The sequence below is a fragment of the Solanum lycopersicum genome, chromosome 3 (genome assembly GCF_036512215.1).
Source record: "Solanum lycopersicum chromosome 3, SLM_r2.1".
Taxonomy (NCBI): Eukaryota; Viridiplantae; Streptophyta; class Magnoliopsida; order Solanales; family Solanaceae; genus Solanum; species Solanum lycopersicum.
Genome location: NC_090802.1, coordinates 1,236,672 through 1,259,831, shown reverse-complemented (window position 1 = coordinate 1,259,831; position 23,160 = coordinate 1,236,672). Strand labels below are relative to the sequence as shown.

General features: G+C 28.5%; 4 protein-coding genes and 1 long non-coding RNA gene across 5 annotated transcripts; 2 read left to right on the top strand and 3 right to left on the bottom strand.

The window, feature by feature from the left end:
- The first annotated feature begins 1,887 nt into the window (after positions 1-1,887).
- Positions 1,888-2,889, top strand: LOC101243961 (ethylene-responsive transcription factor ERF098-like). The gene has a single exon (XM_004234187.4). The coding sequence runs from the start codon at positions 2,058-2,060 to the stop codon at positions 2,598-2,600; it is 543 nt and encodes a 180-aa protein (XP_004234235.4). The 5' UTR covers positions 1,888-2,057; the 3' UTR covers positions 2,601-2,889.
- A 3,771-nt stretch (positions 2,890-6,660) lies between these two features.
- On the bottom strand, positions 6,661-7,050 carry LOC101261887 (ethylene-responsive transcription factor ERF098-like). Its single transcript, XM_026030325.2, has one exon. The coding sequence runs from the start codon at positions 7,048-7,050 to the stop codon at positions 6,661-6,663; it is 390 nt and encodes a 129-aa protein (XP_025886110.1).
- A 2,717-nt stretch (positions 7,051-9,767) lies between these two features.
- Positions 9,768-14,434, bottom strand: LOC101261299 (WAT1-related protein At1g43650). The gene is made up of 7 exons (XM_004233988.5): positions 13,913-14,434; positions 12,765-12,827; positions 12,554-12,670; positions 11,984-12,218; positions 11,123-11,281; positions 10,757-10,908; positions 9,768-10,366 (listed from the first exon to the last, which is right to left on the bottom strand). Exons 1-7 carry the CDS (start codon positions 14,089-14,091, stop codon positions 10,177-10,179), a joined length of 1,095 nt encoding a protein of 364 aa, XP_004234036.1. The 5' UTR covers positions 14,092-14,434; the 3' UTR covers positions 9,768-10,176.
- Positions 14,435-14,547: 113 nt separating this feature from the next.
- On the top strand, positions 14,548-18,399 carry LOC138347779 (uncharacterized). Its single transcript, XR_011220310.1, has 2 exons — positions 14,548-17,619; positions 17,677-18,399. It is a non-coding gene; the product is annotated as an uncharacterized lncRNA (long non-coding RNA).
- Positions 18,165-22,235, bottom strand: LOC101261585 (uncharacterized). Its single transcript, XM_004233989.5, has 5 exons — positions 21,922-22,235; positions 19,157-19,271; positions 18,984-19,073; positions 18,664-18,762; positions 18,165-18,533 (listed from the first exon to the last, which is right to left on the bottom strand). Exons 1-5 carry the CDS (start codon positions 21,987-21,989, stop codon positions 18,429-18,431), a joined length of 477 nt encoding a protein of 158 aa, XP_004234037.1. The 5' UTR covers positions 21,990-22,235; the 3' UTR covers positions 18,165-18,428.
- Between the last annotated feature and the right edge of the window lie 925 nt (positions 22,236-23,160).

Here is a 23,160-nt window from a genome sequence, read left to right as displayed (position 1 = left end):
TTGCATTTATTGATATTTGTTGAGAAATTTCTAATAAATTTGAATCGTCAATTAAGTCAGATTTGATAACTTGTCTTTTCTATAAGCCGCTCACATGTTGCCGCAACTAAGAAGGAAAAAAAAATTATATTGATTACAAATCATTTCGTTAAAACAAAGTATAAAATTTAAAAATAAATTATATTTTAAAAATATATTATTATTATTTATAATAATTTTTTAAAAAAAATTAAAAGAAAACATAAATTAAACAAATAGAATCGAAACTTCCAATCTCAAAAAAATGCCTTGGAAGTATCTGACATATTAGTGGCCCCCCAATCTTTTCATTATTCTATCAACTTCAATTAAAAAGAAAATTTGTGGACCAAAATATTGCATAACTCAATTTTAATTAGCTGGAAAAGATTCTGAGAATTATATTTTTTTTCATTGGAAAAGTACGTGATATATTTTGAAATAGAAAAAATGCATGTCTTAATTGTTTCTATATATTATTCAACAGAATATTTTTAAGTAAAAATTCGAAAAATATTTTCAATAGAACACGTGCTACTAATAGATTTTTGTGATACTCAAAAGTCTCTATGTACCTGTTTCTTAATTTCAAAATTTATATTTATACATTAAGAAATTTATTTACATTTATTATTTTCTCTGTTTGGATTAATTTGTCTTAGTTATTATTTGAACAATCAGATAAATATTAATTTATTTGACTCTCGTTCTCATTATCAAGCCAAACAAATTACAACAAAAGAGTGTAAATTATTAATTTAAAACCGATAACCTTAAAAGGGATTAGAAGTCCAAAATCATACACTTCAAAAAATAAACATTGAAAATACATATAATCAATCCCAAACTCACTCAAACCAATACATAAATATGGTCACTCTAGTACATTTTCTTGAAAATTATAATTATCCCTTAATTATATTATATTCCCTTTATCTTATGAAACTAATAAGTTTTAGCTGAGGAGACAAATCTTCTTAAAGTAAGATCCAAGGAGATCATAAGAATCTTATCCAATTTCTTGATAAGGTGGGAGAATCAGTCTGTAAAATACGATAATTTGTTGAACTCGTTTAAATTTAAATGATTTAATAATCTACTCATTTATTAGGTTAATTGTTCAATCCTAATTCATTTCAGCTCATAAAATATTGAGTTGATATACTGTCCAAATAATTCATAAGAATATATATATATATATATATATATATATATATATATATATATATATATATATATATATATATATATATATATATATATATATATATATATATAAAATTAAAACTTAATAACTAATAAGAATTGAGGAAATTTGTAATGATACGTTTGTAGATCATTTCAGCCCAAGCTACTTTTGAGTGAGACACTATAACTCGCTAATATATTAGTTTGATCTATTTTAACGTCCAAATTCAGTTCAACCCGACCATTTGATACTAATTATAATATATATATTCTTGAACATTACATATTAGATATGTGTTTGGCTAATTATATTATATTATAGTACCACCTTACAATATTCTTGCAACCTCACTATCATGTTGATCAACAAAATCTATCTCCAAGAAAAAGTTCCAACCTAAAACACTGTATAGATATAAAGTTTTAGCAGTGAAAAGTAGCTTCAACTATTTATCTCTATCTTTTTTTCTTTGAATATATATAAGCATAGTAGTATACTAGATTTGGTAGAATAATTATCGAATTTTATTGACATTTTTTAAGAGACTTCCATGCAAAGAAAGTTCTTTTTTTCTAGATACCCATTATAAAACAACACAACATAAGTTTACAATTTAAATTATATACATACACTTTTAAGTATAAAAAAAAATCCTAATAATTTCTTGTTATAACATGTAAATGTGATTTGATGGTGTAAACACGTGATTAGTCACATGTGGCGTGATGGCATAAAAATGTGATTATTTACATAGTGTAGTAAGACAAAAAAAATAAATAAAGATTCATTGATTTCAACAATCTTATGAGTCACAATCTCTTTAGCTAGCTCTATATAAGTAGACATTGGCATGTCCAAAATTAATATGTCAATGTGGTGTGTGCCACCAAAAAAAAATCTCTCACATATAATAATCAACATGGATAGTAGTTCTTCTTCATCTTCTTCTAAAGGAAAAAAAGTGATACAATTAGAGAAAGAAAATAGCAAGGATAGTAATGATTTGATCAAATATCGAGGCGTTCGTAAACGTACGTGGGGTAAATTTGCAGCGGAGATACGTGACCCAACGAGACAAGGGGCTCGTCAATGGCTAGGGACGTTTGATACGGCCGAGGACGCGGCTAGGGCCTATGATAAGGCAGCATTTAACCTAAGGGGACATCTTGCAACTTTGAATTTTCCAAATGAGTACTACTCTAAGCTTAATGATCCACATTATTATAATTATCGTACATCATTAAATGTTAATATTCCAAGTAGAAGTTTAGAGAGGGGAATTTCATCAATTGGTCATCAAGACAAAGAGATTATTGAGTTTGAGTATCTTGATGATAGTGTTTTAGAGGAACTTCTTGGAGCAGAAGACCCAAAAAAGATCATAAGAAAGTGAGGTTAAGTTTTGTAATTTTTAAATTTTTAAGTTTAATATTTCTCGTGTGTCAGATGAACCTTTATATTATTGGAGGAAAGGAATAGCGATGAATTCCTATATAGAGTATATAGGAAAAAAGCTTCGAGTTTCTCCTCGTCTTCGTTTTCTTCTTATTCATCATCGTTGTCGTTTTTAATTTCCTTTTATAAACATATTTGTTATTAAGAACTTATTTTGTATAATGTTTGCCTTAAGAGCATGAATTTAAAGGGAATAATATGGTCAACGAAGAGTTGATATAAACAAACCTCACCTTGTTTGATACTAATTAGAAATAGTACTTGTTTTTTTGTTGTATTCAATACATATTCAATTGGAAAATGTTCATGTCGATTTACGTTGCGTATGACTCACTAAGACAGGAACTATACTCTCTAGAAGAAGTTTCGATCCTTATTCATAAGGCTTACTGGTGAAAGAACATGTAAATATTCTGTTATATTTTTTTATGATCGTCTATCTTTAATTTTTTTCTTTTGTTCATACCTTAATGGGTTACTTTGATTCCCAAATTTTATTTTATTTTTTGTTATGAAAAAATAATCTTTGTGACAACTATATAAATAGAGTGTTTGACCAATTGGATGCAAATATTGAATTTCCAATTTGAAAAAGCTTTGGGGCCGGAATTGAACTATATATTCCACTAATAATATTTGACTTATATTGGAATATTTATCAGAAATGGTCAAATATTTGACTTAGAATATTTAGGATTTGGTTTTAATATATGATAGAAGATGAAATAATATTTTAACTAATCAGATCAGAAAAAGAACTCTCGTATTAGACAAAGAAAGTAACAAAATGTGATATACTTGATCCTGGTACATAACAAATATAATTCAACATGTCACATTTTAGGTGAGACTATATGATACATTTAATTGTGATCAGATTAAAATGTACGTTTGTGGAAAATTATAATATTATCTTCACTGAAATTACAGTATTTATGTAATGCATTTGAAGTCAAACAAAGATTAATGACTATGATATATTTAATTTTGTGGCTAATCATCAATTATGTTGTGTGAGTTTTCTGATGACATTTTGTTGTTCAGATGTAGCTAATTTACTTATTTTTTGTATTTGTATAAGATTTTTTTTGATATATATAATGGTTAATCGTAATTAAGATGAATTATGAATTTGATGGCAAATTTAAAACAAATAAACTTTAATTAATATCATTATGGACATCATCTTGGGCGGTATTGCTTGTGTCGTTTCTAGTGTGTAATATCTATTTAAGTAAGAAAATCTTTCTAGTAAGATTTTTTCTGATTGTGTATTCACATATCGAACCTGATAGATTTTTTAATTTTTTCACATTAAAACATAGGCATATTTGTCAAACCTAAATATTGCGTTCATCTTTTTCTTTATCTCATATGTGTGATTGATTTTATGCCATTGACAGGTTATCTCAATAACAGCTACAAAAATCTCAACAAGAGTTGGGTCAATTTTTATTTTTTAACTAAAGATTTCGAATTTGAACTCTAAACATAAAATTTTCTTTGTTGGAAGAGGTTTTTCGATGCAAATTCAGATTTAGTTTACAGACTGAATAAAAAATAAAAAATTTATATTTAGTGAAATTAAAGAAGCTTAGCTTATGTATCAAAAAATCATGCTAAATATTCTGTAGGACTAGGCAAGAATAAGTGCTAATATAATTAAGGTAAATTTCAAAAAAGATGTTTCAACTCGATGTTAATTTGACAAAAATATGAAGGAAAAGTTTCCAGATTAAAGTGATTAAGACATTACCTCTTTATTTTTAACAATAATGCAGCAATTTGCTAAAACAATTATTCGAATATAAATGATTTTTTATGGACTAAAAACAAAAGAATATAAATTATTTTGTCTTACTGATGATTCTGAATCCTCTTTTAAGATCAGGTGCATGATATATATTAGATATATATTATTCTAATATGTTTAGAGGAATTTACCAATGTAGATAAATGTGCAGTAAAATTTTTGAATTAAAGTTCATGTTTATTAATAAGATGAGCATGCTTGTTAATTAATAATGATTAAATGTTAAAAAAACATATGTACAAATATATATCATGTATATATTGAATGAGTGTAAACATTTAGTGTTGCTAAAATTATTTTACCCTTTGGATACACTAATATATCATTAAATTATAGTTACTATACCTTTTCACCTAAATTTATGACTTAATCATGATAAATTAATAGGATTTAGCGAACATACCTAAGTTCTGAATTTTCAAACAATCAAAACATTACGGGCCAAAATGTAACACACACCTGGGCAACTTTCACACATAGCAAATAAAAAATTCATATTTGTACGCTATAGCAAAGTTTGCATAATTGCGCTTTATAGCAAACATAAAAACTGTATATTTCGCTATACATATACAGTCGAAGCAAATTGTATAAAACGAAGTGTATAAAACAAGAAAGAGAAAGACACTTGGGCAAAGAACTGTATAAAAACGATGTGTATAAAAAAAAATTGTATTATTATAAGTGTATAGAATGATTATATACAATTTGAATTTCTATAAATGAGAAAGAGAGAAAGACAAAAGAGACTTGACAAGGAATATACAATTGAATCGAATTGTATAAAACGAGAAAGAGAGAAATTAGATACAATTTGAAAATTGTATAAAACGAGAAAGAGAGAAAGGCAAAATAAACTGGGCAGGGAAGTATTTTTATTGTATAATTATAAGTGTATAGGGCGAAAATATATGTACTTGTATGTGTATATACAATTTTCTCACGCTTTATACAAACAGAAACGCAATTTATACATTTCGCTTCTGTTTGTATAAGTGAGAAAGACGAGGGTGGAGAGCGAGATTTGGGAGAGTAGCGAGCGAGATCTGGAAGAGGGGAGAGAGGGGAACAAAGATATATATTTATACAATTTTCTCTGCTTTATACAATTAGAAATAATTTTTATACACTTGTGTTTGTATAAAAAGTGACGAAGCGAGCGAGAGAATGGAGCAGAGTGGCGAGCGAGATATTTGCGAGAGATACGCCTGACATTTTTTTTGCAAACGTTTGCTATAAAGCACAATTAAATCAAACCCTAGCTACTCCATTTATTTTAGATTATTAGTTTGCTATTATATACAATTTTCCCTTATTAGAACCCAATGGGCCAGCCAGATGATTCAATAATGGGCCCTTCACCTAAAATAAAGAGAAAGGGTGATTTGCAAGAATAACCATTTTACATCATAATGAGTGTCTTGAACTTTTAGCTACATTTAACGAAATCTTAAAAACTAAACCTATGTGGACCATAGGGTATAAATTAGTGATGACAATTCTGGCAAATTTCAAGATAGCTCATACATAATTCTCTGTCCATTAATCGATCACGCGAGTATACATCTAGTCAGCGCATAATCTCGTACACGTATTTGTAAATTAAATAATTCCCCTAAGATGTGTATCTTCACGTTTGGAGCCTAGTTCTTCTTTTATTGCCAAGCACGCATGCAAGTCACTTTTGGTAATGAGTCATGGTGGGGTATAAAAACAAAATGCTAGGAAGTTAAACTTGAAGAATATATGAAATAACATTTTTATTTACTTAATTATATCTTAAATAATACGGATACCAAATGTCAAAGGACAGTAACACAAAGTGGAAGCATATAGTAAAGAATTAATTGTGCCTAGAAACATGTATTAAATCAACTTTATTATTGTTTTCCCATAGTCATATAATTAATTGGTATGAACGAACATACACTCAATAGCTAATTAATATTGGCCAAAATTTAATAGGTAATTAGCACACATTGCATATATATTCATAAAATGCACCACCATTGTTAAAAAGTTGGCCCATCCAACTTTACTATATATATAGGCTATGAAGAGGTAAGATTTTACGTCTCCCTCTTCATGCAAAAAAAGGCAGTATTTATTGAAATAAAAAAAAAAAACCCTTTATTAGTATATATTACGCGATATACTTAGCTTTATAATGATATAAAACGATCTTTCATTTTCTGTTATTTGCGTGTTGATCACAATCAAGAAGTTCTTCAAGAACATGATCGTCAAGATACTCAAGTTCAAGAACTTGTCGGTTTCCTTGTTGATCGTTTCTTGCATGAACGTTACTTGAAGACGACGACGATGGCATTGATGAAGAATTGTTGTAAAAATGAGAAGAGCTTCTAGGCAAGTTATACTCCTCTGGAAAATTAAGTATGGCCAAATGTCCCCTCATGTTATAAGCTGCCTTGTCATAAGCTCGAGCAGCTTCTTCAGCAGAGCTAAATGTCCCTAGCCAAACACGAACCCCTCCTTGTCTATTAGTATCGCGAATTTCTGCTGCATATTTTCCCCATGGCCTCTTTCGAACACCTCGATATTTCACTTCGTCCATGTTTGTTTTGTTTTTACATGCAAAATAGGGTACTACAAGGTGGCTAATTTATAAAGGAATTATTATTATTATTATTTTGGGCATAATAAAGAATGGTTGAGAATGATTTGAATGGAATATCTTGAGGGGCCAAAATTTTATTAGTTTAGCCAAAAATAGAACCTTCTATGAGGACCAAAAAAGTTAATTATAATGCAGTGTATTCAATTGGTCAAATGATGGCTATAAGACTCATTCTTTTCGTCCACCTGTTTGTTTTTTTTTTATTAATCTGCATGTGCCAATGGTAAAATGAATTTTTACATTATCAAATCATTTTTATCAGTAAAATTTTATTAAAGTAATTTGATAATAACATTTTTTTAATATTATTAAATTATTTTAATTGATAGATATCTAAAGGTGGTCGTTGAATAAAAAAATTTCATTAAAGGAATTTAATATTTGAAAAAAATTTAATATTTACTATAATACCAAATAATAATTTTATTCAAAGTGTAAGTTGTCTGATAGTGGATGGTTAAAATGTATGAAGTAATTATTTTTTATAAATTGTGTTAACATTTGAAAAGGTGTACAAATAAAAATTATGATAATTTATGAATGTAGTGTTGTCTTGTGACACCACCTGGGACTTGGTATAGAAGTCAAAAATGATGTAGAAAATATTTACACTGTCAAATTATTTATATAAACTCTATTTTAATTTTGTTATATTATATGTGACATTTTTTTCTTTATAAGTATTTGGAATAAAATGATACATCTTTTTATATTTAAAATGTACTAATTAATCTTAAATCTCTCATTTTATTCTTTCACAATATAACTAGTTACAAAAAGTAGTTTTGAGTACTATATTTAATCAAATAAGTTCACATTTTATAAAGTGAATGGGGTAATTAAAGCTCAAAAGAATTTGGTTAATTAACTAATATTTTATGCAAAATTAGGGTTGATTATACATTGTATTAATGGTGAGGTCATATGCTTATGCACACACCTCTTACGTATATGATATATTTAATTTATTTTTTTTACAAAAAAAAAAAAAAATTACCCTTTACCCCTACAAAAAGTAAAAATAATTTTAAGTGTTATTAGGTATATATTCATTTTTAGGTGCATATAGTAAAATAATGAACTCAAATATGGAAAGGTTCATTAATTAGAAGCATTTAAATTTTTTAGTGGGATTTTCTAAAGGAACGTGCATGGAATAGGCTAGATTAGTTAATATAAATTGTACACTAATTAATGATCTAATATTAATTAAGATTAGATTCGTTTCTATATAAGTGGAGAAGAGTGAAATAATTAATTCATAAAACTATAATGCATTATAATATTAATTAATAAAAGGCTTTTTCACTATACAAGGAATCCAATATGTTTTATTCTTTCTCTTTACATTGAACAATCTAGTTAATCTTGTTCCAGTGTATTAGCATAATTTATTAATTTTCTTAACTAAGAAGAAGTATGATTTACGTAAATTTAATAATTTTTATTCGGACCTGATATATATAAGAAGTAATTAATTTATTGAATATCGATAAATATATCACTATGGATCAAATTATTATTATTATTATTATTATTATTATTATTATTATTATTATTATTATTATTTATTCATTTGATTAACTTATCTTTTCGAGTTCTTCAACCAATATGGATCCGCCACGTAATTTGCATTCATCATCCCATTCTAGTTTTCCAATCATGGCTATAGCCATCATAGGCATATTAGCCATTGGTTTCTTACTAGTCTTTTACTACATTTTTGTCATCAAATGTTGCTTGAATTGGCAAAGGATTGATCTTTCAAGGCCGTTTTCATCGAGGATAAGACGACATACTGAAAATTCTTTAACAATTCACTCACCTGAAAATCGAGGACTGAACGAATCTATTATTCGTTCGATCCCCATTTTTAGGTACAAGAAAAGTGAATGGATCAACAATGCAAGTACAACATGTGAATGTGTTGTTTGTTTAAATGAATTTCAAGAAGATGAGAATCTCAAAGTCATTCCAAATTGTGACCATTTTTTTCACATTGATTGTATTGACATTTGGCTACAAAATAACACAAATTGTCCACTTTGCAGAAATAGCCTCTCATCACACATTTCAAAAAAGTTCCCTTTGGATCAAATCATCATTCCTCAAGATCAAGATCCTCAAACAAGTAACAATTTCATAGATGAAGATTATGTTGTGATAGAAATAATTGGAACTCAAGAAAGATTAAATTCAAGGGAATTATCAACTAGCCATTGTGCTAACAATATGGAACCAAAAGTCACAAGAAAGAAAGTCAAAAAATTGAGTCATGAATGCATTGACATTAGAAACAAGGATGAACAATTTATAGTTCAACCAATTAGGAGATCTTTTTCAATGGATTCATCGTTGGATCGACGAATTTACGTACCAGTTGAGGAGATTATGAAGCAACAGAGGCAAGTGAATCATGTTAAAAGATCATGTTTTTCATTTGCACATGGAAGAGGATCAAAAAATGTTGTTGACTTAGAGCCATAGTAGGGGGGTTAGATTTTTTGAAAACTTTATTCTTGGAGTTTGGTAGTGTTTTTTTGTTATAAATGTAAAGTGTTCTTGGATTTGTTTTCGAAATTGTAGGAAGATAGTTGTGGATATAGAGAAAGAATGATTTAAAGGGACAACTTTACATGTATAAAACAAAAAAATTGAATTGGTGCACAAAGCGTCTGGCATTAACATTGAACAAAAGAAGGATCACACCTCAAGAGATGTGATATAGACAGTCTATCTTAATACAAGCATTAGTGGCTGATTCAACGGTTCAAACACATGACCTATGATCATATAGAGACAATTTTACTGTTGCTTTAAGGCTCTCGTCAAAATGACTATTTAAAATATTTCTTTCAAATCCATCTATTATGAAGTAAGGACGGTACTTTTTTTTTTATGTATAGAAGAGTATGATCTTTTAAGGATTTTCTTTAATGTTCTCTTATGAAAACGATTATACAATCAAATGACATGTTATTTGAAACAGCTTGAAAATTACTGGTCCGACTAATTCAGATTAGAATCGTGTATTTACGTTATATGAATTTTTGTCTTTTATTTTTATTGTTTTGGTTTTATAGTATCCTTGGGATTAGCATCTGATGTGAATTTCTGCATCATATTGTCTTCATGATGTAATTCTTTTTTTGTTGTGCAGCATTTTTCTTCATCCTTTCTCTCTGATTTTGGATCTTCTTTTCCCCACAAAAGCAAATAAAGACCAACAATGACAATTATTGCTCCTATGATTCTGAAAATAGAAAAAGAAATGGTTAATTATTTAGAACATACAGAATCCATTCTTTTCTACTTCCTCCACAGCAATTTATTTGACGTAGTTTGAGTCGTCATAATAATGACATGAGTTGAGCTTAAATAAATTTGCTAGCATTTGGAACTTAAATATGTCATAACATTTGTGTTATTGTGTGAGTAAACAGGGTTAAACAAAGTAAAACAGAGAGAATATGTCTTTAGTGCAAGAAGCTTCCGCAATTAAAAAATATATCAACTATGCATCAATTCCAACCAAGTTGAGATCGATAGTCATGTCACTTCATTTAAGCTTATTTCTGACTAATTATACAAAATAGAAAGTAATAGTTGTCTATTTTTGAGGATGTAAAGATGAGTTTTTTACCTGCCCATATATAGCTTTTCCCCAAACACAAAGTATGCTAGAAGTGCCACTAATATAGTTGATAGTGGATTGAACATAGTCACAAAAACAGGTCCCTTTTCCTCTGTGCACCACAATTGAATATAGCCCACCAAACCAGAAATAACTATACCCTGTTATAAATCCAAAAAAAAATAAAAAAATAAGTTGTTATCAAATTAAAAATTTCACCAGAGATTTATATTAATCAAATTCTTTAAAAATGTTATCATATTTGTATCTAATTCTCCAAAACGTGTGTTATTTTTAGAGATTTGCTATATATCCAGAAGTATTTTTGATAAGTTTAAGTAACATAACTACGAGAGATAATTGGAACCTTCTTACCCCATATATTGTAGACCAAAAATCAATGTTGAAACCAATAGTCCAAGCAGCTCTTTTATGTTGTACTATGACTGTGTAGAAAGCTGATTGTGCTGCTCCAACAAAACTCATCCATGTTGTTAGTGATAATTGTGCTGGATATCTTTTCAATGTGTAAGCCTGTAAAAAAATTGAAGGATGCGTAGACAGATTTAGAATTTGAACTTTATAGATTTGGAATACTATGATGACCATTTTAAATGCTAGTAAATACTTTGATGATTGGCCAAGGAAACATCTATCATTTAGTTGGGTACAAATAATCTACTTAAAGACGTGTAGGTAGAGTGTTAGGCTAGTGTCAAGTAGTGTAACTAGTACATATTTAGTAAATTACATAATACAAACATAGGATATAGAACAACCTACTTGGTTCAGCCGAACCCATAAGTTGTGTTCTAATTCCAAGAATTTGAGTCTGTCACGACCCAAAACTAGACATATATAGCCTAAACTCTTGTCGAGCCAACCCTTTATAACCTCAACACAATCAAGAAACATAGACAAGAACTCCACCTTGGAGTTAGCGATTTTCTGATGGTGAAAAAAAGGCTTACTTACTTTATAAAATTTGATCGAAATCACATTATTATTAATTACATGTTGACTTAAGGTCATTCTATAAGTAAACATAAACTTCATATTGTAAATTCGTCTCTGCTAATGAATTTGTCACAACTAGACGATCATAATAGACCCCTAATGTCCTCAACCTAACCCTTGACCCCTAACAAAAATTAAGAAACATAAAATTTAACACATAGAACCATTTATATAGTGCAAAACTAGTCTAAATATAGACAAGATTTTAGTAAAAATGACCTGCATGATGTACCATATGGCCCATGTAATGCAACTAGCAACAGTCAAAATTGAGCCCTTGACCCAATCTTCCTTGATAACATTGTTTCCTTTATGAATATATATGAGAGGATGCCATAAATTCTTCAAAACTGCTCCTTTGTACAATGTCATAATCATAACTCCAGCCAAAGAAACAAGTGTTCCTATGATTTTTGCTATTCCTCTAGGGTCTTCAAAATTAACAATTTCCAACCTACAAGATTAGAAAACTTATCAAAAAATCTTATTTTGATTCTTGTGATATATTACTTAATTTGTTTAATGTTCATAAATAATTATTCCATAATTAAAATGTGTGCTCTTATAGTCTCTGTGTAGAAATATGTATATAAGCTTAACAGGATACACGAGTAATTTTGTGATTGATTAGTTAATAATAATAATAAATTTGTAAGTGTCCACAATCAAAGGATCAAATGTTTAATTAGTTAATAGTTATATATCACGATGATTAAAATTAATATTATTTAATACTTGTAACTAAGGGATAAATATGCTATTAAATCATTATATTAATAAATTAATTACCTGAGGATTATTGCCAATACAAAGGTGAGTGCAGCAATAGTGTTGAGCATAGAAGCTATAAATGTTGGAGAAATGAAATTGAAGCTCACAAAGTACATGTTTAATGTTAAACTCACTCTGAAGGACAAAAAAAGATAGTATTATTTTGATTAAAATCATTATAATATTTCAAAAGGATAATTAATGATGATGTTTAATTGAGCTTAATTACCCCATTAGAGAAAGTACAAAGAACTCCAATAGCAAAGCCATGGTTAACTTTGTTCTCTTTTTTCTGCATAAAGAAACAAAAACATTTAAAAGAGAATTTAAAAAATTATTTAGGAAAAAAACTTTTAAATAATCCCACCATTCCTATTTGTATGTCACCATTTTTTATTTCACCTGAATTAAGAAATTAAGTGAGTTTATTATTCTACCCTCATTTAATTTTTTTTGAGGTCAACTTTTCAATCAATAAATATGAATTAATTTTTTTTGATTAATTGATTTGACCGATGAACATGAATTTTTCACTTAGTTTTTCTATATTGGTCAAATATATATTTTTCAAGATTAATTACTCACAAGGGTAAAATAGAAGAATATTGTAATTTATGCACTGATTTATGAAATGAAAAGTATTATGTACCAACAATTTATAATAAGGATCAAATATAAAAAGGAACAGAGTAAATAATTCAATTGTCCATGTGTTATAAAATTTACCTATTATACCCTCAATTAGTTAAATTTTTTTTTTAAAAAAAAATAAAACTTATTGAAAATTTTAAATTTTTAATTTATCCATTCATAATTTATAAAAATAAAATGATAAACTTACCATATTAATCGTTATTTTTTAATAAATATGTCAATTATATTCAAAAGTGAATAACTAATTACCAACAGAGCGAATATTTACCATATTACAGGATCATAAATATATATTTGAAGTAATTAACGGTCAAATGCACTTAGCCAAACTATTTCAAGGACAAAGAAACATAACTTCATGATCAAAATTGCAATTATGCCTTTCAACCCGTATGCTGTAGTTTGACAATACAATCGAAGTTTAAGAATGCAAAGAATATTTTTTAAATCGTATTGTATCATAAGGTAAATATGTTTTTTTTTACATAACAAAGTTCATCCGTAATATAAAAAGCCTTTACTCTAGCCAACATCTTTAATTTATAAGCAAACCATACATAGCGTAACTTCAAATCTAATTGACAATTATGTAAAAATGATGAGTAACTCAAATAACAATTCTCTAATGATCTAAAAAGGTCTTCTTATTAATCACTATCAATATATATAAAACTAGAACCCTAAACTTATATCAACGGTTAATTATAATTATATGATACGTACCTTTCGATAAAATACGCGAACGGTAACATAACTAGACCTCCCACGATGTTTCGATAAGTTACATAGACATGAGGGTTCATCCCATGGCTAAATGAAGCTTCAGTAATGAAATAAAGTAAAGTGTAGCAAATTTGTACTAAAATCATAAGAATATGAGGTTTGAACTTCTTCATAGCCATAATTCTTTGCAAAAATGACCCTTTTTTTTATTTATAAAATGACCACAATTTACTACTAGCTAATATAGACAATTAATGTGGAATTAAGAATGGGGTTCGATTCCCTTCAAAATTTTAAGAGATAGGATCTTGTTCTTGATCAAACATATTCTTGTGGTGAAAATAATTTTATACTTTTCCCACACAAAGATAGAATATGTTTCTTGTTTGTTATAAAGAAGAAAAAAATAACTTTGAATGAAGATTTAAAGAATGGACATAACTATTCTTGAATATTTAGTGACAAATGGAATAAAATGGGAGTGTAAGATTGTATTATATACACACAATTTGACCTTCTTTCTTATTGGTAGTATTTAGCATTTATCTTTATAGTTTCTTTTCTTCAATTTTGATTATTATTGTATTATTTTATTGTCATACTCATTCCTAATCTTTCTTTTGTTAGTTGTGTAATGTTTTTTTTTTTGGCATTATTATCGCTTTCATACATAGATATAAACCTTTTTTTAAAATTATTTTTAAATATCTTTTTTAAATTGAGAATTCATTGAAGATCATCGTTTTATTTCTATAAAGTAAAAATAAATCTGTGTACATTTTATTCTTTTCAAAATCCATAGGGATTAAACTTAAGTATATGTAATCCAATATCACCATAACATAAAGAATTTTTTAAAGAAGAGAAACAACACTAAGTGGATTAGTACATTTTCAAAATCCCACTAAAATAAATTACTAATATAGATATGATAATGGAACCACATAAAAACTCTTTTGCATATATTATAGTATAGAAAAGCATTAAAGTAATCATCGGATCAATGATTAATAGTTAGAAAAAGAAGAGGTAAAAGTGTGAACAAAATCTTTTATATACTTGTATAAACTTTCGAATTCCCTTGAAGTACTCCATATATGTCATATATTATTTGATGCACTTATTAAATCATGATAAAATTAAATTCCTACAATTAATATAGCCTTTGAAAGTTTAAATAAATTTTGAAGATTTAAAGTTTATTTTTCCTAGAAGCTAATTAATATAAACAGAGGGCAAAAGAGTATAATTGACTAATTTATTAATAATTTCTTAATTATCGTATTAAATAAAAAATATCCATCTAATATGAAATAGAGTGAGTGTATATTTAAATGTCAAATAAGGATTGTACCTTAGTCTCTATATTTATTAACTATCTGATATTCGAAAATCATCATTCATATTCTTTGTTTTTATTGTTTCGGTTTGATTTTTTTTAACATACTGGAAATAGCATCTGATGTGAATTTCTGCATCATGTTGTCTTCATGATTTGGTTGAGATTTTTTTAAAACATAGTATTTGATGTTGAGAATGTGTTTTGAAAGCTGAGTTGTATTTAGACTTTTTCATCGATCGATTATTCCTATTCTTTCATATCTATTTTTTCAATTTAGGTCTAGATTATACGAAATAAATTGGCATAATATATAAATATATCATTTAACTTGGCTTTATTTCATATTTATGTTTTTCAGTTTTGGATGTGTATAAATAAGTACTTAAACTTGCATAAAGTTGAACAAACACATGAGCTCTATGTGACATAATAAATGTAGGACACCACATAGGACAAAATTATCATGTAAAATGTCAGGTTGGACATGTATGTCTATTCGCTTAATTTTATACAAGTTTATCTATTTTGTGTGCACCCGAAATTGGAAGATATAAATATAAAATGAGGCCAAATTAAAGGACATATTTATGTATTATACCAAACAAATTTAAAATTCCTTTAATAAACTCGAAAAACTTCGCATACCTATTTTTCGAATTTCAAAATCTTTGTTTCAAGGTTGAAGTTGAAATAACGAGTCAATTTGATAAACAAACAATTATTTGAAATATTATATTGAAATTATTAAATTAAAATCTGTGGTTGAACGAGGCCTATATTATTGTACAAAATCCATTGAGATTACACTAAATATATGTGTAATCCAATATCACCAGAACATTAAGAACTTTAAACAAGAGAAACAACACCAAGTGGATTAGTACATTATTAGGCTCCACTAAAATAAATTAAAATAGATATGACGATAGAACCACATAAAAGCTCTTTTGCATATAGTTTATAATAAAAGCATTAAATAAACAAATCATGAAATCAATGATTAATAGTTAGTGTCTATACAAGTATATATAGAAAATGAATAATATTACACCATATTAAAGTGGACATTCTTTTAATTCAACAAGAAACAGATGATATCACATTATATTAAAAGTATTTTCCAACTATTTTAGCTTACTTAACGTTATAAAGATTCGTTCATGTTCGTAATACAAACCAATCATGTTTGCTAATTGTAATTATCACTTAAGATTACAGTATTAAGTTAAAATTTGAGTATAGGCTGAACTTGATCCATGGACATTATGAAAGCACATATTCTCTAAACATTTTTTAGAATGCATAAATGACACTAACTGCAACATGATTAAACTAAGCTAAAATTTTGTTTAGTTGACTCCTTTATCTGAGCACTAAAAAGAAGCATATGTTGCTGTTTCCAGCAATTAAAAAAATATCATAAATGCTGATTCTTTAAATTTATTTATTTTTAAATAATGTCCACAGAGCTAAATATACCGTGAAGCACAGAATTTTTTATGATAAGTTGAAGATGAGATAGTAACACTGGGTATATCATATTAACTTTGGAAGAATTGATACACCCACTAGCGGATGTCGTGAAATAGATAAAATTTCTCCACGATTAATTAAAGGTTTAAATTTGAAAAGAATTGCTATAGGGAATGATTCTGCTTTAATGAGAGTCTCGCACGACTTAAATTTAAATTAAAACCGAATTAATGAATATTAATAGCATATGATTATATTTTTTTTTTTAAAAAAAACAAAGAATTGATGCTAAATATCTAAGGATTTAGAAATTTGCATCTGTGGTGGAAAAAGAATGATGACCTTGTTAGAATTAGAAAGATGCAAAGCAGAGCATTTTCTAAATTTTGCAATCATAAGAGCAATTTTGTGTGTTTCATTTTTTCCTAATTTAGTAGGGAAACCGTAGCCAACCAATTTTTGTTTCCCTTTATCTTGGTCTGGTGAAATAAGGAAAAAGAACCTCACTCTTTCTTTTTTTTTTTTTATCTTCGTTGTTTTTTTATTTTTGATTTTTTGAAGGTTCATGTCTCTATATCTAATAAAACCTAAACTTAACAAGTGATTAGATAGATACTTCACTTGACTGAAACGCACTTTGATACAGAAAATATAACTTTTTTCGTTGAAAAAGAATAAATCACTTCTTTTTTTTTTACAATACTTCAATTTTAACTTTCCGCAAGATATATTTAAAATCACAAAATTAATAAACATTTTGATATATTTCACATAACTACAATTTAAGGTTTAAGAAATAGAAAGTTCTCTTTTTCTTCTATCATACTTGATCAAACTCAATCAAACAAACAGAGAAACTAATTACACACACTTCAACTATTATATTCACAAGGTAGAGGGTTAAGATTGCATACACATCACCCTCACCAAACTCTATTATATTCACAAGGTACAGGGTTAAGATTGCATACACATCACCCTCACCAAACTCTATTTAAGCATAAGTTTCACAAGGTAGAGGGTTAAGATTGCACACACATCACCCTCACCAAACTCTACTTAAGCACAAGTCGTATGTTGGTGTCATTAAAATTGAACTCTAATCATATCCTATTATATGCATCTCAACATCTTATATGGAAGATTGTCTAACGCTTCACAATGATAATGGCTCAGCTTGAGAAGGATTCATTTCAAAGGTGACAACAAACGGAGTAGGTTATAAAAACAAAGATACTGCATATTGTTTTGAAGTTACAATACATAACAATATTACAGTTTCTCTTGCACAGTTACTAATTTTTCGATTATATGGAGTTGAAAAGTGGTTATTTGTGAATTATATTCTTTTCCTATCAAATTTATGTGTCTATCGAAATAAAGCAAATGCAGCAAAGTTAAAAGAACACTTTTAGAAAGATTGAACACGAGAACCAATAAAAGCTAACAAATTAAATTACTAGGAATTGTCAACTTTAGATTGTTTTGGGGGGGACTAACACCTAAATCAAATTTTTTTTCTAAATGATAATTTATCAGCAACAGAAAAATCAATCAAACAAAAACGAAGCTACAAAGTTGGGAAATTTAACCAAAGTAAAATTGCAAAATACAAAGCTTACAAGAAACTCTTCAAAGGGGTATGGCATGCTGCAAATCGATCACAGCAAAATTGAAACATCTCTCAATGTCTCATATCCCTTAACCTGTTTTTGTCTTGGGAGCCTTCTTCTTTGGGTGAGAGGATCTCTTGGTAGAGTTCTTCATGCCAATAAAAAAGAACAGTGCACCAAGGAGTGCCAAGCTCTGTAAAAAAATAAAAAACAGCCGTAAAATACACAATTAAATAAAAACTTGAAAAGTTTCATTCTAGATCTAGCAATACGAGACATGGATGAAATAAATGATAAATTTCAAGAGATATATGTTGAGTTACCTGAGTAAACTTGACAAGAAGTTGAGCAAATTCTTTCTTGTCAACATCGTAGTTGTAGAAGTCGTATAAGATGGGAGTAGCAATGGCTTGATGAATAACCTTCATTCAGGAAAAGCAGGATGAATATGTGGGTCAGCAAGATGAAGCAAACAAATTCAAACAATTCGCTTGTTTTATACTATGTTGCTCAGACTCTTTAAAAGTGTTACTGAGTGCACTTTAAATCCTCCAAAAGTTGTGCCGTAACACTTTTGAAGAGTACAAGCAACACATTTTAAAGCAACTTCATAAATTTGTTTGAGCAAATAGTAGATACACACCAGGATTATAGCTCCAAGAGAGCTACCAAAGACAAAGAGAAGGCTCCCAAGACTCTTCATGATCAAGGCCCCCAAAATTAGATGTTTCATCTGTGAGTGATATCTTGAGTCATTAGACCAAATGGACAATTGCTAAAACCAAATTAAAATAATCAAAAGAAAAAAATTATTACCTCTACATGGGGTACTTCAAATCCAGTGTGTGTTGCGACATGCTTAGACAAAACATTGAACTTAGGTTTTAGTGCTTTTGCTGCTGAACCACCATCAACCCCAAAGTCGTTGAACCTATAAACAACAACAAAATAAATCAAGATTCAAAGAACTCAAGGTGCTTCTCTTTTATGATCTCTTAACATCTCTTTTTGATATTCTCCAATGTCTTAAAAGACAAGTATGAAATGAAAAAAAACAAGAAAATATACACAAGTTTGAAGTACATATGTCATTCAATGGACTACAATTCCAGTATTTTTCTATAAATAAGCCTACAATTTTGCTATTTGGAAAGGCACTAAACTTATCAATTTCCTGAAAGCATATATGAGTTCCGTAGTGAAGGGGTAGCATAACTGAGCCTGATTTTCCTCATCAACTAAAGATATCTCTACAATATTTGTGTTACTATTCTCTCCCCTTAAACAACTTTCAGCAGAAAGGATGTGCATGCTACTCGCTGGCTACATTGCACTGTTATATTCCGTACCTTAGAACTCCCCTCAAATTAACAACTTGTAAATGGACAAGTTTCAGGAATAAAAGAACATAGAGAAGTCAATAAACAGAAAAGACTTTCATAACTGATCTATTTTAATTAAACAAATAAGTTTGAGTTGAGTTTTAATAATATATGGGATGGAATTGTGGATGTTTAGCATGGAAAGACTTCACAGCTATTCAGCTTAAGGACGGCATTCTCCCACAAGACCAGAAACATGCAAGGTTCAACTGCTAACTTCGAGAGTGTTAAATCTTTTTTTATTCTCTTTATATGGCTGGGAGTAATATCACCACATAGAAAATAGAGTATGTTATAGTCACTTAGAATGAAAAAACAATTTAATGGTAGCAATTTCAAACTAAAGAGATAACAGAATCAGTAAGTACGCCAAAAATTGGAACAGATAGCAAGTACACAAACATTCAGATCAGTATCACTATAGGCAATATAGAAGCAAACATAGATCTTCAAGTAGATCAATGCATAGAGAGAGACAAACAAACACACTCATTCAACCAAACAGTACTTAACTTTACTACCAAAGAAAACAATAAGTACTAGCTAAAAGAATTAAACAACTAGCTGATCAAAATCAATATATTAAAATTCTTAAACCTCAGGACCAATTCAAGTCTACTAGTAATTCATCTAAATCCCACTTGGTCCATCTATTAAGCTACTAGTTCAAACCAAGGAAAAACCCCTAATAGTGTCTAATCACACAATAACTACACAGTAAACCAAACATAGTGATAATGACCTCAATGCAACTCAAATAATACTACAAAGAGTTATGGGCATTGAAACAGCATAAGAGAACACAGAATCAGAGTGGTTGCAACTCAAATTAAATTATTAAGTAATCAAAAGCCGCACAATGAAAATCTAAAACACTTTAAGTTCTGAATCTGATCCACTAGTTCTTCCAAATCTCACTAAATCCAATCCAACTCCTCATATACTGACCTGAAGGAAGGAAACACCATAGCTTCCTTTAAGAACACAATTAAATGAAACATAACAATGTAGAAATCATGCAACTTTAAAATACTATACAAAATTGCATAAACATGGAAACTTCATAAGGAAGACACAGAAACAAAGTGTGACCTACTAGAATTACATAACTAGCTGATCAAAAGCCACATGATAAACTTCTCAAACGCAAGTTCCAAAACCAGTCTACTAGTTCATCCAAGCCCCACCAGATCCAACCCAAATCCTGGGATACTGATTCAAATCAAGAAGAAGCCTTAGCTTCCTCTGAAGCACACAAAAAACTTACAACAAACCAAATCAGAGCAATAAAGAACTCAATGCAACTTTCCGAAAACAGTCTCTCTGCCTCCACACACTCCTCCCCAAACCCCACTTGTTGGATTTCACCGGGTATGTTGTTGATGATGAAAAAACTCAATGCAACTCAAAAATTACTACTAAAAATGCACATTCAACTTAATGACACTTAACTTTACTATCAACATGAAGTAAAAGTATTAGCTAACAGAATTGAACTGGTCAAAAGCCATATAATCATTTTTTAACTTGAGCTCCAATTCTAGTCAAGCAGTTCATCCAAATACCTCTAGATCCATTCCAACTCCACAGATACTGATTTAAACAAATCAGAAAACAATATTTTCCATCAAAGCACACAATAAACCACACAGCAAACCATAATATATGAACTCAATGCAACTTGACATTCTATACGGACTGAAAAGGAGAGCTAAAACAGAGTAGAATTAAACAATTAGCTTATCAAAAGCAACATGATCAACTTCTAAAACTACAGCTCCAAATCCAGTCTACTAGTACATCCAAATCCAACTAGATCCACATCTAGCTTTGTTGAAATCACACAATAAACCATACGGTAAACCAATCATAGCAATAAACAACTCAATGCAACTCAAATAATACTACATAAACTTGTACAGTCAGTAAAACTGCATAAGAAACAGAGAAACAGCGTTAAAACATACTAGAATTGAATAATTAGCTTATCAAAAGCCACAACGAACAAATTGTAACACTGCAGCTCAAAATCCAACTAGATCCAGACTTAATTTTTAAATCACAGAATAAACCATACAGAAAACCAAATCATAGCCGTGAAGAACTCAATACAGCTCAATAATACTGCAATACATTGAAACTGCATAAAAAACAGAAAAAATAGAGTAGATCTGAACAAGCTACTGATGAGTTTCTTACTCTTGATAAGCAGAGAGAACGAAGACTGATACAAAGAGAAGCCTCCCTAAGAATGATAACAACCCCATTACTGTTAACTCAAAGCTTTCTCTCTCTAGAAAACAGCAAGAGATTCAAAATAGAGAGAGAAAATACAGAGGAAGACTTCTTCTGCATTAATAGTTCGAATTATTTATATACAGGGTGATAGAACAGTACAGTTCATTTTCTATTTTTTTTAAAAAAAAAAAAGAAGAGAAATTTAATTTTTTTTGTATTTTCCCTCCAATGCCGCGCTAATAAATATTTGAAGTTTTATTTTAGCAAACTCTTGCGAGTAGAATAGAAGTATACACTCGCTTTATGAGTGTTCTGATTAAGAGAACACGTTTCAACGACCAATAGGATTTGGCCAAGTGATGTATGATTAGTGACGTGGCTAATGGAATGAGCGAGTATACAAAAACTACAAGTGCAGCGGCTGGTGAGTATTTCTTAATTTTTCCTCACAGGAAAAGTATTTTGCTTTTATCGGAGAAAAGGAAAAGAAAAAAAAAAAGGGGGAAATTTATATTAAATGTTATAGTCATAGATTCATAGTTTATTTTATTTTTAATTTGCGAGAATGTCTTATTTTTTTGTTATTTAATTTGGTATATAATTAGTTATTTTATATATTTCGAGATAAAATATATAAAATGTTTTTGCATATGCATAAAGCGACAAAAAATGCATATACAAATTATATATTTTCATCTTATACACTTATAATTATGTAAATATAGATCTTATTATACAAACTATAATGTATGAAAGAATTTATACAAAATTGAAGAATTTGTATAAAATTGAATGTATTTAGTTAATTATGCAAATTAAAAGTTTCATAACAAACATAAAATTTATTATGAAATGCAATTATGCAGAATGTAATTATAACATACAAATATGATGTTTATGTGTGTGAAAGTTATTAAAAAAAAAATATTTGAAATGAAAAAGCCCATTTTTTTATACTTTTTCCATAAGGATTTTTTATTATTTGAAAATCATTAAAATCAATATTTAAAAATTTAAAAGTAATTTATTATTCTCAAATAAGTAAAATGGGATGAATCAAATCAAAAAGATTTTTGATTATTTTTCAACTTATTTAAGTCATATATATAAACATTAATATTATTTCAAGTATTCTTCGCAAGAAGTGCTACGAAATAAAGCTTTGACTTCATAATTTTTTAAAAAATTATAATCAAACAT

Coding starts and splice junctions, on each gene's coding strand:
- LOC101261299 (XM_004233988.5), bottom strand. CDS start 14,091: ATGGCTATGAAGAAGTTCAAACCTCATATTCTTATGATTTTAGTACAA. Junction 12,671..12,764: donor TTTGTACTTTCTCTAATGGG/GTAATTAAGCTC, acceptor TTTGTCCTTCAG/AGTGAGTTTAACATTAAACA. Junction 10,367..10,756: donor GAAAAGCTATATATGGGCAG/GTAAAAAACTCA, acceptor TTCTATTTTCAG/AATCATAGGAGCAATAATTG.
- LOC101243961 (XM_004234187.4), top strand. CDS start 2,058: ATGTCCAAAATTAATATGTCAATGTGGTGTGTGCCACCAAAAAAAAAT.
- LOC101261887 (XM_026030325.2), bottom strand. CDS start 7,050: ATGGACGAAGTGAAATATCGAGGTGTTCGAAAGAGGCCATGGGGAAAA.
- LOC101261585 (XM_004233989.5), bottom strand. CDS start 21,989: ATGGGGTTGTTATCATTCTTAGGGAGGCTTCTCTTTGTATCAGTCTTC. Junction 19,272..21,921: donor GTTCTCTCTGCTTATCAAGA/GTAAGAAACTCA, acceptor TGTTGTTTATAG/GTTCAACGACTTTGGGGTTG. Junction 19,074..19,156: donor TTGAAGTACCCCATGTAGAG/GTAATAATTTTT, acceptor TATCACTCACAG/ATGAAACATCTAATTTTGGG.